We start from the raw sequence: 16,153 nt of genomic DNA on the forward strand, positions 1-16,153 counted from the left end.
CTTAAAGAGAGATAAGAGAAAAAGTTTGAGAGAGAGAGAGAAAGTTAGAGACGTTAAAAAAATAAAAATAAAAATGGGTCACTGTCAACACCAGGCATCACAAACTCAAAGGCTTACAGGGTCATACAGTTAAAATGGATACACGAACAGAGATGGCTGTAAGGACAGTTTCTAAGCAGCTTATATTGAGAAAATGCATAGCAAATGCCTAGTTACACTGTCTTTTAAACATCAAACTAAAGGAACGAAACAAACTCCTGGTCTGCACGAAATGGCATTTCCTAAATAAAAGAACTCTTGAACTATATCATCTTGATACAGATATATATGTTTAATTTAGGGGTATATGTTGATCATATCCAAACTCAGAAAAAGAGAATTACATAACACAAAAATATCATGGCAAATGGAGTATTTTACATAAAAGCAAAAAAGTTTTTAATGTAATTGCATTAGTATGTAATTCTGAATTTGTATAAATAACAGTCAAGTCTAGAGTAAATTAAGTGAGCATCTCCAGAGTATCAAAACCGTTATCAAAATCTACACACTGACAAAATAAATATAAAGTTTTAAAATGTTGGTGACTATAATAAATCACTGCTATTCAACCATCACAAGTATTATAGTCTTAAATTCAAAAAACTATCCCACAGAAAGTCTTAAAGTTAACCAAATCACTTTACTAAATTGCAGAATAGAAGTGAGTTTGTTCTAGATACCACTGGGAATAAGAGGGTGAAGACCACCATCGTGATTAAATACTCTGCACCCATGAAAAAAAGTTTCATTTTCAAACTTAATCTTAGCCAAAAGGCCAAGAAGCGATAAAAGTTTCATTTTCAAAAATTATTTGATGACCAGGAAAATTACAAATGTTATATGAAAAAAAGATACAAAAGAGTAAACACAGTGATCCAAATTATTAAAATATTATGCCTGGAGAGAGAGAAAAGAACACATAATGCATAGGGGGGAAAAGATGAATGGAAATTAACCAAAACAATACGTTTCAACTGGTTTCTTTACAGGTGAGAGACAAGTGACCTTTTTTCCCTTGTATTTTAAACTACTTACAATAAACATTACTTTCAGAAGGAAAAAAATGACAGTTTAAAAAGATTATGAATTCCCTAAACAAAATTGTCAATAGATAAGAGACTAATAATAAACAGTGATCTGGGATATACCTATCCAGCCAGCCTTAAGAAATCAGGATTCAAGAAGATTCAACAGGTTGCACAGCTGAGCCAACCAAACAGTTTTAATACACAGGTTTTTTTAAATTACAGCTGTTGATTGCTTTAACTCTTTAAACACAAATTCTTGTAGAGCTCATATTAACTGTTACATGCCAATAAAAATACACAGCCCAGTCCTGAAGCTTACTTTTGCCACATAAACAGAAGCTTCAATTTCAATTTTCAAAATTATATTTAGAGTTTGGCAAATACAGTTAAAATGGCAGGTAAAAATGCCTGCTTGTAAATACAATTTAAATAAAGCATAGATCATTTTAACAAAAGCTAAAAATCTGTTTCAGTATGAAAATTTTAGCAATGACTTTTTGTAGTAGCATTAATTCATTAAAACTAGCCTTTATTTTTAAATGCAATGTTGAGTTTATAAATAATGAAATTTAAAAAATAAGAAAATGAAGCTAACAAGATACAGATGAGGCTGTTACCAGGCTCCGTGCATGTGAACAAGTGATGCGATAAACCTCCAGTCAGTGCGTTTAAGAAGCACGGGGTGCGCCGCCACATGGCAGCAACAATGGCATACCTAATCTGTAGCAGATGAAGAAAATTTGGCAAACTCACATTTTACAAGACACAAAGCTTAAAAGGAAAATTGTTTTTTAAAAAAATCTGTATTAACTATTCTTTTTTCAAACTATTGCAAACAAAGTGGAACTCAACCTTAAATTTAATCTTCTGCAACAAAATAAAATTAAAGAGGCCTACTTCACTTATTTTGGGTGCCAGAAAAATCAAATTACTGGAAAATGGTTTCCTACTAACAGAAAACTTTTTTCCTTGCATAAATCTAACTTCTGATTTCTTAAATTTCCAATTGTTTAAAGGAACATCCACATCACTATTAATAATTAATTGCTCATATGAGACAACTACCTTGTTAAATTCTTTAAGACATGAATTTTTAATTGAGGTTTCAAGGATGGAAAAAAACGAGACTACTCCCTAAATTTTTTTTTACAAAATTTTATATGTATGTTCATTTTCTGAGGGCCTTCTCAAATTTCTAGATAACTCAAGGGATCCCTGACCTCTAAAAAAGTAAAGAAGCATTGCTTTAAGGGTTAAGACTATGTATTATTTATCTTTATATAATTAGCACACTGAATGCACATAATGGGTAAATCATAAGATTAAAGAATAACATTATATCCCAATTTTTCAAAAGCTACATTTTTCTTTTCATTACTTTATTTCCTGTGTATCTACACAGAAATGAAATCCACACATTACTGAGTTTAGTTGTTCAAATCTTAGTACAGCTGAAAACAGCCAATTTTTAAAGTACTTCAAAACCCCCAAAATTAATTTATTAATTAAGGCTATAAAATTCACATGCTACATTTGTTTGGATTCCCTTATTTTGTTAAGGAGAAAGGGATAAAAATAAAAACTAAAATAACCAATATGAGAACTTGAAAACCTTTTCGACTCACTCTACTTACTCTGCAGTGTTAGGTAAGGCAGAAAGAGAACAAAGAGAAAAAATAACCAATTACAGTACTGTTAGCAAAATGCTTTTTCTCTCATACAAAGAAAGGGAATATTCTGCTCTGAGAAACTTTCCCTTCATCCCTCACTCTGGTGGTCCAGTAGTACCTGTGTATACCTTCACCACAATGCTCATCATTATGAACATAAATATCTGTTTCATGATCTGACTCCTCCACTACATGGAATATGGCTTCCTGGAAGGACACTAGGTCCCTTTAGTTGTTCATCATGCAATCCACACAGTAATCTCTAGCAGACAGTAAGTATTTAAATGCTTATAAATGGAGGGCTTTGCACAGAATGCTAGACACAATCATAACACACATATTTAAATGGGTAGTGGCAAAGAAGGAATAAGCATTAAGAAGGAATAAGCATTAAACACTAAGAACAAAGTATGGCATTTCTGACATTCTTATCCACGTATATGCTTGGACATATAGTGGGATGAATGAATGAAAGAACACTGAGCTAGTAACTATTTTAGGCAGCTCTTCCTTTATAGTTCAGGTTTTTATAGTCCATTTAAGCTTTCGATAACTTGATTTTAAGGGTATTTTATTTGATGGTAAACAGTAACCAGAATACACATTAAACAAGGTTAAGACTATCCTTCATAAAAAGTTCACCTTGGAAAGTACAGGTTACCAAATACAAAAATAAATTTGTATTTACTTAAATTTTAAAACAAAACCAACAACAAAAAACTTGTCATTAAAATATCAATGAGACAACCAAACCACAATATCTTTCATGAATACTAACTAGAGTGGGAAGATTTAGAGCCAATCAAGTGACTGAGAATGGTGCCTCACACATTTTTTATTTATAATGTGTAAATGTGTAAACTCTAAAGAAAAACCTGATTTACATTATAATTCCCAGAAAAAGCTTTCTTTTTCTTCCACTCATGTATATTTCTTGAAAATAGCTATAAATCAGCATCTTGTATTTCATTGATAGTGAGAGAAAAAAAATCAATGACTACCATTACTAAAATTTAAATTTCTGTATTAGATCTTTATATGACCTTTTAATGAAGAAATGGGGAGAGGGAGAGAAATGAAACAGCTACCAATAAACATTCAGACAGAGCACCAAGACATGAGAAAACATACTCAAAAGCTTTAGCAATTAACTTCTAACATGGCAGCAGTTAAAGGGGTTAGTTGAAATTAAAATATTAGAATTGAAGTCAGTTAGTCTAAGTTGAAATTAAAATACTAGAATTGAAGTCAGTCTATAAGCAATACTACAATTCATTCTACTTAATAAATTCTTTTTAAAAATAATTATTAATTTAAAACATGACTGACAGTTCAGGAAGCAAGAACACTGCTTCCGGTTCTCTTACTACGTAATAAATTCTATCATCATATCATTAAGTATTCTTTCCTTACCTTTTTAAGATGTCATTTCACTGAAGGCAAGGAATGGGCCGTTGTTTACCAACCACCTAATTCCTGGCACTAACTTTTCAAAAATCTTGACAGCTACCATCACCTTCAGAAAGGAAGCTCACTCTTCTCCCACATTCCTGTGTCCTGTCAACTGACATGGTGAGAACAGGTAGAGGCAGTATTTCTTCCTGTGATGCCTACCATCTCCTGTAACATTCACAGGTGCAGAAGCCTATATAAACTGCAGGTGCTCACAGTCTTTGTGTATGTGTGTGTGTATAAATATGTACTTACACATTCATACACACAAACATATATACATATTTAAACTTTAGTCACTCAAGTTAGACTTAAGATAAAATCTGGAAGCTGTGCTTAAAGACAAACTGAATTGTCATTTCATACCTATAAGCCATAATTGCCCTAGTTATGAGACACAGTCAACCACTGGCTTATGTAACTATTTTCACTTTTTCAGAATCAAGTACATTTTGTAAAATGCATCCTATAAACATAATAAAGAGGTTGGCAAACTATGTACGCTCAGGCTAAACCCAGCCCACTGTGTGGTTTTGTAAATAGTGTAGAACACAGTCACATGCATTTATTAATGTATTATCTGTGGCTGTGTTTGTGCTACAAAGGAGTTGAACAGTTTCAAAAGAGGCTATAATATGGTACACAAAAACTAAAATATGTACTATCTTCACCTTAGAGAAAAAGTTTGCCAACCCCTATTATAATAGCAGCAGCTGTGTGCTACCAAGTACCTACTCCAATGCTACATACTTTATATACATGATCTAAAATTTTGTCAGCAACCATTTTAAGTAGGTATTACCTCTAAATTAGAAATAAAGCAAATTAAAAGTTCTAAATTATTAAAAAGTATAAAAACTCCATGGAAACCTGTTAAATATGCAGATTCCTAAAACCATCTATAGAAATTCTTGTTCTTAGATGGAATCCAGAAACCTTCATTTTTTCCAACTACCTTGGGTGATTCTGGTGCAGAAGGTCAAGAATCAAATATAAGCACTTAATAAAGAGATACAAAGCAGGTGCCTGGCTGGCTCAATCAGTGAAGCATGTAGCATGCTAGACCTCGCAGGTCTAAATCCAAGCCCCACATCAGGTGTAAGAGATAACGATAACATCTTACAAAAAAAAAATAATAATTTGTCTAGTATCACCTAGTTCTGTATGTGATTGAGCAAGAATGTGAACCTAAGTGCACCAGTTCCAACATCTACATTCTTTCCAACTTCTCTTAGTTGTAACTAAGCTCTAAGACATCTGCTTTTAAGAGTTACTTAGAAATGTTTAATCTGGTGACAATATAAAAAATCTAAGTTATTATGGTTGAAAGTTACAGTGGAGACTACAAGTTGATCCAGTATGAATTCATGAAGTTTAACTAAAATCTGCACTTCTGAGAAATGAAGGGTCTGAAACATACTACAGAGAGATACTGAGCTTGATGATGTTAAAGCCCATCTCTCGGCTTTCATCTTATTATATTTATATATTTTTAATTCAAGTGGGTACAAAATAGTGAAGTGCTGAACTCAAACCACATGAATGACTTAACAAGTGATAAAAAATTAAACGCATCCGTGAATATAATATACAACTTACTTATTCAATGTAAAAATTATTTTAATCTCAAAACACATCACCCTTAGCTTATAGATACTATAACAAGTTAACCAGTTAAGGTAAAGAATTTTTGCGGTTCCTAGTTCTAATTATAATTAACCTCGTTGAGATTGCAGCTGTAAGTACTAAATCTATAGTCTAAACTTTGTTCATTAATAACTAAATTTATAGTTTATAATTTCTTAAGCACAAGGAATGCTATCTTCTCCTTATAACTAAAGGCAAATATGTCATACAGTTATATTATTTTAAACAATTAGCTCCTAATTTGAAACACATAATAATACAAGGAACAAAGCTTCTGCCACACTCTCATGAGTTTTAGATTCTACTTGAACATTCCAACTGTATTTTCTTAATGCTATGTATCAACTAATCACATAGCAATTGATTCTTTTTTTTAGTGGATGCCATAAAGTCCAAACTTGCCTTCCTAAAAGACACTATAAAACCACTGTTAAGGAAAAATAACAGAAACATATCCATAACTAACACACAAATATAACCACAAAGACAAGAAGAAACAAATGGTACACAATAGACTCTTGAAGAAAGGAAAACTCTAAAAAAAAAAAATACACAAAATAGTTACATTTGTTGAACTGTGAAATTCATTCTTCTGTGTAGGGAAGAAAAATTAGGCACAAAAATATGATTTAGGTAACTCCTGGTAAAATAAGCAAATGACAATCTTAAAATCTTAGCGTCAAACTGAAACAGAAAGATTCTGTCTGAAAATATGAGAACTTTTCATATCACTGATCAACAGTTTAGATAGGCAACTGATTGAAAGTAAAAATGCATTTTTTTAATACCTAAGACAAAGTAATCTGATTTTTTTGGTCCCTTATATTTTAGTTTTATAAATAAGTTTGTTCTGTGAAATGAATATGCAAAAGAAACTTATAAAATAAAAATATGAAAAGTTAAAATATATTCCAAAGGAAATAACAGATTCTCTTTGATTAACTTGCAGTTAAAAATAAAGCTGAGTGTCCACTTCAACAAGATGAAGTCCCTCACTTGAAATTCCATTATATAGGATGTGGTATTTGGTCTTGCACTGAGCTTAAAAGCTAATACATTGTTTTAATGTATAACTAATACCTTTCTCTGTCTCACAAATGGCATTGAGATTTGGTTACTAGTATATAACATATTCTATACATAACAATTATATATAATTTATCGACAATAACTAATAAAGAACACTGTCAAGTACACCATGGTTTAGGGTACACCGGAAGATTTTTTTTTTTTTAAGTTTCCATACAAAGACTTCACAACATTCAAAATAAAGATGTCAGCTCAACGTATTTTTAAAAAATAGAATCTCTAATCCACACTAAAATATAAAATGTATTCAAACATATTTTTAAGAATACGTGCTTCAATCTACCATCCTTGACAGTGCTCTTTGGTTGATTTCTTCAAGTAAAAGTTAGTTATAAATATAAACCACCTTTGCATTGAACAGTAACAACTTAAAATCTATTAAGAATGGTCACAATAGTAATTTCATAGTATTATGACCACTTAATCAAACTGTTTGACTTTAGTATCCTTACAAAAGCACAATTTTGAATGAAAATAGTCTTCCAACTATAATGCCTATTCTCAAAATTGGTTTCCTTTAAAATGCAAGTTTCACAGTTTCAGACTTTTTGAATTAATACTAATAATCCTTCAACCAAAACTGTATTTTCAAATTTCAATTCAGCATTGAAGGGGCATCTACATTTTAGCAACCAAACCTCAAACCACTTTATCCAATAATATAATACAACCAGTGTCTCTTAAATACGGAAACAGAGAATTTGAATACACCAAGATATGAACAATCACAGAAAACATTTCACCAAAAACTATCACTATCTGTATCTCAAAATTACTAAAACTATTTCCAAAGCTTCTTGATTACTTCTTTAACAGATATAAATTTCAACAAGTACAAATAACATTTACTCCATATGTGGCTCTCTCCTTAATCAAAATATCTAACAAATCAGAATCAACAGGTAATAGAAAATCTGGAGACATATTTGCTTCTAATACTGTTGTCCTTCCCAATACTGAGAAAATTCTGTATTTATTAAGAGCAGTGCAATGTCAGTTGGTTTTTCAATAACCCCCATTACAAGCAGGTACATTTTCAAAACACGAATTACCAAATAGGTTTCACAGTTAAATTTAAAAACAAAGTCATTTCATCATTTTTCATTTAAAACTCTTAACAAGAACCACAAATTTTCTAAGAAACGTAATTTATACAAATATATAGAGAATATATATTCCTAATTTAACAGTTACCATGACTTTACAACCTAAAAGAAAATCTTTTAGACTTCATGTTTTTAATCCTTACATCTGAATTAAATTTAGCAGTATAAAGATCAAAGGACCATTAAGAACATCAAAGAAATCAACTTTACTTACTGCTAAGGTCAGATACCTACCTTGTTTCTCATTGTAGATTATATTCTTACACAATAGGTCATTATGGCAAAGCACAACAGGTGAGCCCAGGTTGGAAAGAATCTCCTTCATCCAAGTCATTTCTTCCTGAAGAATCTGAGAGCTTGGGATATCACTTAAAAACCTTTTAGTTTAAAAAAAAAAAAAAGTTATATATTGCTTATATTGATGACTTTTTTCACGTTTAAAGACTAACATCTATTTTTAATGAATTCTTTCCATTCAATTACATAGACTCCTGAATTAAACCAAGCCAATTATTACAAAAGCTGGAATAAAGGAAAATCTTTACTTAATGAACTTAATACGAATAAAACAAACTAAGCAAGTTAAAATGCAGGGCAGTAAAGTAAAAAATCTGTTATTACAAAATTGGAGGAGAAAAGTAATATATATACTTAATAGATAACATTTAGTAAGCACTATTCTAAATGTTTTACATTTGTCTCCAAGACAAAAAAAGTTCAATAAAAAGAAGTATATTATTTAAAGCTACAAGACAGTTTATTAAAGAACTAAAACATCTATTTCAAGCTTTGAAGGGTGAATGCAGTACAAATCAGCTAAATTTACCTATCACAGTCAACAGACAACTACTATTGATAAACCTTATCAATTCTATGATAATCATAGACATTATCTGTGATAATCATATCATAGAATACTCCATGATCTATTATAGAAACTGTCTCAGAATAGTGAGCCTGGGAAGTATGGTAGGTAGAGTGGCAAACAGGACTGGAAATCACGGCTTTTTAATTCTTCGGTCTTCTGAACTCTTCATTACACCACATGTATATTCATTTGATAAAAGTAAAATGAAACAAAAATATGGTGCTACCACTCATTCCTCAATAGCACCATCTGGCTTTAAAAATTGCTGTTAATTTATTCTTTCTCTCCCTTTAGCACTGTTTTCTTCATTCTCTCTCAACAGTCTCTCAAATTGCAGCCTTACTTTTCCATTTTACAATATAATAAAGATTCTCTATCAGTGAACTTAACTTTAATGAATTTGCCTATTGAGGTGGTTGCTGCCTGTTATTATTCCACTACTGTATTCTTCTTTACATACAGCTACCAAAAATAACCCTTATATACTTTTTTCAAGATGGTGCAATGGTTCAAGAAATCTATTTGAAAGGTACAGAGTTGACTAGAAGTAACAGAACTGAAAGGATTGAACATGATAATTACAATCATATACAAACAAAAAAGAACAGAATGTGAACAGATTTTTTAATGTTTTAATTGTTTTTAAAGTTTTAGTTTTAGATTATCTATTAGGGCAGGGTGCTTTTTGCATGCTGTTCTACATATGTTGTATATACTAACTCAATTAACCCTCATAAAAACTCTAATGGGTAAATATACTATTCTTATTATTTCCATTTTAATTTTGCCTAAGATAAAACAGCAGAACTATTTTCTTTTTTAAAAGATTTTATTAATTTATTTGACAGAGATCACACGTAAGCAGAGAGGCAGGCAGAGACAGAGGGGGAAGCAGGCTCCCTGCTGAGCAGAGAGCCTGATGCAGGGCTTGATCCCAGGACCTGGAATCATGACCTGAGCCAAAGGCAGAGGCTTTATTAACCCACTGAGCCACGGAGGCGCCCCATCACAGCAGAAATATTCAGTGGCAGAATTACAGCTTCATCCTAGGCAGTCTGGTTCACAATCTTGTACTCTTAACCTACACAATACTATACTGATATATCTCAAAAAGTTGAGAAAACCATACATTCACTACTGTCACCTACTTCTTCATGATTTTTAAATTTTTCAATAAAATAGTTACTTCAAAAGAGAATTTTGTCATTTCCTGGGTATCTAGCACAACTGACACATTTGCAGATGTCTGCCTATCTCAGTTAAAAGGGTATACTATTCCTAACAAATTCAGAGTTTGATAAACTACCTACAAATAAAAACATATTCACTGAGTGAATCAAACTAAACTCTGAAATAATAACTCAACAGAGCAATGAATTATAAGAAGTAAAAAGAATTATGAATTGTAAGAAATAAGAAAAACTCTATAGGTCCTGCCTGTCTCTATTATTCTTAAAATGAAAAATTCCTGAATACAAGAGTTGGGAGTATGTTTTGGATATAAAGGAGAAAACAGAATTCCTAATTTTTGTACCAATAATAATCACACTATAAAAACATGTTCATATAATTTAGATTCTAAATGCTAATTTATAAATTTTTAATAAAAAATAATGAATTACCTTACTTGGAACCTGGGGAGTCAGATTTACAAAAGCTGAGTAGGACTCCAGTAATTGATTTTTCAACCTCATAATCTAGGACTTGAATAGTCTCAGTAAACTAAGACAACCTAAACTTTTTCACACTCTAATATTACTACACTGCCCCAAAGCAAATCTCTAGGTCTATTTAAAACAGCTTTGAAAAAAAAGAATTCTTATAAAAAGGGCTCCATGGCCAACTCATTCTATGCAAAAAGTACCATTCATAGCAATCACTGTATTTACTTCCAAATAAATGTTCTATATTTGTTTCTTGGCTGGTCACCTCTACCCACTCCCCACCTCTATCCCACGCTTTTGTAGGGTTTTGTTGTTGTTGTCCTGTTTTGTTTTTGAGTTGGCTGAGGTAGACAGTCATATTAACGCAGTGCCACCTGAGAGTCAAATGAAATCAGTGCAAACTTAATCAAATGCAAAGACAGCAACCTAACCAGATTATATATACAAAAACCTGTAAGCATTCTCGAAAACTTCATAGCAAAACAAGGTAAAACAATTTCAAATGTAATGGTAAATTTACCTTTTATTAAGATCTTCATCTGCAAATCCTGTGGGAATGAGAGAGAAATATTTTCCCATCTTTAGCCATAGATTAGATTTGGGAATCCAGCCATTGTGTGCATGGATAGCATGGATTTTAGCAAGCTGACGTGCTATTAGCCTGTTTTAAAACAAAGCAGCATAAAAAGAAAATGTTAAGCATCATAGAGTTCGTGTCTATTCATGAGTAAACTAACTTAGTGTGCATTCATTTTATAACATGATTGCATTTTTACCTAATATAGAGTCAAAATAATTTGTCAAGTCAACTCTCACAAAGGAAAGGCAAGGAAATGTTTAAAGCATTAGTAGGAAGAAACACCTACAATTAATTCAGTGAATAAATATTGTGTCCAAAAGAGGCTGAATGTCTGCAAGTAGGTGGTCTATTCTGATTACATAAACAATGGTTAGGACCAAACACAATTATAAATAATTTCAAAGCCCATATTAGACATTAATCTGAGATACATTTAAAGTTTGAGCCTCGTCAATGAGATTAAAGGACAAAGGGGACTAAAGTAAAAAGGTAACTGGGAAGAAAAATGGGTTACAGAAGTTCATTCTTATAACTGTGTTAAAGACAAATTTCCTGAACAAACATTAAGATTCTATGATGTCAGAATTAATCTTCTTTATTCAACAATAAAATAATTTGAAGCTGTATGTACATGTATCCATGCTATCTTTGTATCTGTAGAACCAGCAACAGCAAACATTAACATAAGAATAAGCACACAAAACAGAAATAAGGTGGATCACGAGGGGGGGAATAAAAGATCAATGATATCATAAGGTGAAATAATATTTGAATAATTGGGATCCAAGAAGAAGAAAGAGAGAGGGGGGCAGAAGGTATACTGCAGCAAATTATAGCAGAGAACTTCCCTAATTTGGGGAAGAAAACAGGCATCAAAATCCAGGAAGCCCAGGGAACCCCCTCAAAATCAATAAAAATAAGTCAACACCCCAACATCTAATAGGAAATCTTAACAAATCTCAAAGTAAAGAGAAAATCCTGAAAGCACATTGGGACAAGAGGTCTGTAACCTACAAGGGTAGAAACATTAGATTGTCAGCAGACCTCTGCACAGGGACCTGACAAGCCAGAAAGAATTGGCATGATATATTCAGGGTACTAAATGAGAAAAATATGCTAAGAATACTTTCTTCAGTTAGGCTGTCACTGAAAATAGAAGGAGGGATAAAAAGCTTCCAGGACAAAACAGAAACTAAAAGAATTTGCAATCACCAAACCAGCTCTACAGGAAATATTGAAAGGGATCCTTCTAAGCAGAGAGAAAGCCCAAAAGTAACATAGACCAGAAAAGAACAGACAATATACAGTAACAGTCACCTTATAGGCAATACAATGGCATTAAATTCGTATCTTTCAATAGTTACCCTGAATGTAAATGGACTAAATGCCACAATCAAGACACAGGGTGTCAGGTCGGTTAAAAAAAAAACCAAGACCCACTGATATGCTGTCTGCAAGACACTAATTTTAGATGCAAAGACAGCTCCAGATTTAAAGTGAGGTGTTGAAAAAATATTTATCATGCTAACAGACATCCAAAGAAAGCTGGGGTGGCAATCCTCATATCAAATTAGATTTTAAACCAAAGACTGTAAGAGACGAGGAAGGACACTGTGTCATACTTAATGGGTCTATCCATTAAAAAGATCTAAAAATTATAAATATTTATGCCCCTAACATGGGAGCAGCCAATTATATAAGCCAATTAATAAAAAATCAAAGAAACATATGAACAATAATACAATAATAGAAGGGGACTTCAACACCTAACCCTCATTGAAATGGACAGATCATTTAAGCAAAAGATCAGCAAGGAAATAAGGGCTTTACATGACACACTGGCCCAGACAGACATCACAAATATATTTAGAACATTCCATTCCCAAGCAACAGAATACACATTCTTCTCTAGTGCAAATGGAACCTTCTCCAGAACAGATTACAACCTGGGTCATAAATCAGGTCTCAACCGGTACCAAAAGACTAGGTCCCTGCATATTTTCAGACCACAATGCTTTGAAACTGGAACTAAATCACAAGAGAAAAGTTGGAAAGAACTCAAATGCATGGACGCTAAGAGCATCCTACTAAAGAATGAATGGGTCAACCATAAAATTAAAGAAAGAACAATTTTAAAAATTCATGGAAACAAATGAAAATAAGAACACAACTGTTCAAACTCTTTTGGTTTCAGCAAATGCAATCCTAAGAGGAAAATACAGAGCAATACAAGTCTTTCTCAAGAAACAAGAAAGGTCTCAAACACAGAACCTAACCCTACACCTAAAGGAACTGAAGAATAGCAATTAAAGCCTAAACCCAGCAGTTAAGAGAAATAATAAAGATCAGAGCAGAAGTCAATGAACCAGAAACCAAAACAACAGTAGGACATCAATGAAACTAGGAGGAGGTTCTTTGAAAGAATTAGTGAGACTGATAGACCCCTGGCCAGGCTTATCAGAAAGAAAAAAGGAAGGACCCAAAGTAATAAAATCATGAATGAAAGAAGAGCGATCACAACCAACACCAAAGAAATACAAACAATTACAAAAACATATTATGAGCAACTATACACCAGCAAATTAGACAATCTGGAAGAAATGGATGCATTCCTAGAGACATATAAAACTACCAAAACTGAACCAGGAAGAAAAAGAAAACCTAAACAGACCCATAACCAGCAAAGAAATTGAAGCAGTAATCAAAAATCTCCCACAAACAAGAGCCCAGGGCCAGATGGCTCCCCAGGGGAATTCTACCAAACATTTAAAGAAATAATACCTATTTTTCTGAAACTGTTCCAAAAAATAGAAATGGAAGGAACACTTCCAAACTCATTTTATGAAGCCAGCATTACCTTGATCCCAAAACCAAAGGCCCCACCAAAAAGGAGAATTACAGACCAATTACAGAGAATTACAAAATTACAGACCAATTACAGACCCATGCTAATGAACATGGATGCAAAAATTCTCACCAAAATACCAGCCAAAAGGATCCAACAGTACATTAAAAGGAATATTCACCAGAGCGAATGGGATTTATTCCTGGTCTGCAAGATTGGTTCAATATCCACAAATCAATCAGTGTGATACACTACATTAATAAAAGAAAGGACAAGAAAGTGCAGAAAAAGCACTTGACAAAGTATAGCATCCTTTCTTGATTAAAACTCTTCACACTCTAAGGATAGAGAGTATACACCTCAATATCAAAAAAAAAAAAAGGCATCTAAGAAAAACCCACAGCAAATATTATTCTCAATAGAGAAAAACTGAGAGATATTCCCCTAAGTTCAGGAACATGGCAGAGATGACTACTATCACCAATGCTATTCAACATTGTACTAGAAGTGCTAGCCTTAGCAATCAGACAAAAAAAATAAAAATAAAAGGCACACAAATCAGCAAAGTAGTCATCACACTCTCACTCTTTGCAGATGATATGATACTTTATGTAGAAAACCCAAAAGACTCCACCCCAAAACTGCTAGAACTTATACAGGAATTCAGTAAAGAGGCAGGATATAAAATCAATGCATAGAAGTCAGGCTCTCTGCTCAGCAGGAAGCCTGCTTCCCCCTCTCTCTCTGCCTGCCTCTCTGCCTACTTGTGGTCTCTGTCTGTCAAATAAATAAATAAAACCTTTAGAAATCAGTTGCATGGGGCACCTGGGTGGCTCAGTGGGTTAAAGCCTCTGCCTTCGGCTCAGGTCATGGTCTCAGGGTCCTGGGATCAAGCCCCACATGAGGCTCTCTGCTCAGCGGGGAGCCTGCTTCCTCCTCTCTCTCTCTCTCTCTGCCTGCCTCTCTGACTACTTTTGATCTGTCAAATAAATAAATATCTTAAAAAAAAAAAAAAGAGAGAAATCAGTTGCATTTCTATAAATCAACAAAAAGACAGAAGAAAAAGAAATAAGGAGTCAATACCATTTACAATTGCACCCAAAACCATAAGATACCTAGGAATAAATCTAAACAAAAAGGCAAAGGATCTGTACACAGAAAACTACAGTGTACTCATGAAAGAAACCAAGGAACACACAGAGAAATGGAAAAATGTTCCATGCTCATGGACTAGAAGAACAAATATTGTGAAAATGTCTACGCTACCTGGAGCAATCTACATATTCAACACAATCCCTATCAAAATACCATCTTTTTTTTTCCCCCCTACAGAAATGGAACAAATAATCCTAAAATTTGCATGGAACCAGAATAGACCCTGAATAGCTAGAGGAATGTTGAAAAAGAAAACCAAAGTTGGTGGCATCACAATTTGGAACTTCAAGCTTTATTACAAAGCTATAATCAACAAGACAGCATGGTACTGGCCCAAAAACAGACACATAAATCAATGGAACAGAACAGAGAACTCAGAAATGAACTCTCAACTCTATGATCAACTACTGCTCGACAAGCAGGAAAGAATGTCTAACAGAAAAAAGATAGTCTCTTCCACAAATGGTGTCAGGAAAACTGGACAGCCACATGTAGAAGAATGAAACTGAACCATTTCCTTATACCACACACAAAAATAGATTCAAAATGGATGAAAGACCTCAATGTGAGAAAGGAATCCATCAAAATCCTTGAGGAGAACACAAGCAGCAACCTCTTTAACCTCGGCCGCAGCAACTTTTTCCTAGGAACACTACCAAATGCAAGGGAAGCAAGTGCAAAAATGAACTATTGGGACTTCATCAAGATGTAAAGCTTTTGCACAGCAAAGGAAATAGTCAACAAAACAAAACAACAAGTGACAGAATAGGAGAAGGTATTTGCAAATGACACATCAAATAAATGGCCAGTATCCAAAATCCATAAAGAATTTATCAAACTCAACACCCGAAGAACAAATAATCCAATCAAGAAATAGGCAGAAGACATGAACACACATTTCTGTAAAGAAGACATCCAAATGGCCAACAGACACATGAAAAAGTGCTCAACTCGGCATCAGGGAAACACAAATCAAAACCACAATGACGTACCACCTCACACCAGTC

General features: G+C 33.2%; 1 protein-coding gene across 2 annotated transcripts in view; it reads right to left on the reverse strand.

Moving 5' to 3' along the window:
• The window catches only part of ETNK1 (ethanolamine kinase 1), a 64,762-nt gene that overhangs the window by 19,093 nt on the left and 29,516 nt on the right, over positions 1–16,153 (reverse strand). For both annotated transcript variants that reach the window (XM_059402808.1, XM_059402807.1), the window contains exons 3-4: positions 11,087–11,227; positions 8,269–8,411 (exon numbers count right to left, since the gene is read on the reverse strand). In XM_059402808.1, coding sequence (XP_059258791.1) covers positions 8,269–8,411; positions 11,087–11,227 — 284 coding nt within the window. The remainder of the gene's footprint in view (positions 1–8,268; positions 8,412–11,086; positions 11,228–16,153) is intronic.

The sequence above is a fragment of the Mustela nigripes genome, chromosome 6, assembly GCF_022355385.1.
Source record: "Mustela nigripes isolate SB6536 chromosome 6, MUSNIG.SB6536, whole genome shotgun sequence".
Taxonomy (NCBI): Eukaryota; Metazoa; Chordata; class Mammalia; order Carnivora; family Mustelidae; genus Mustela; species Mustela nigripes.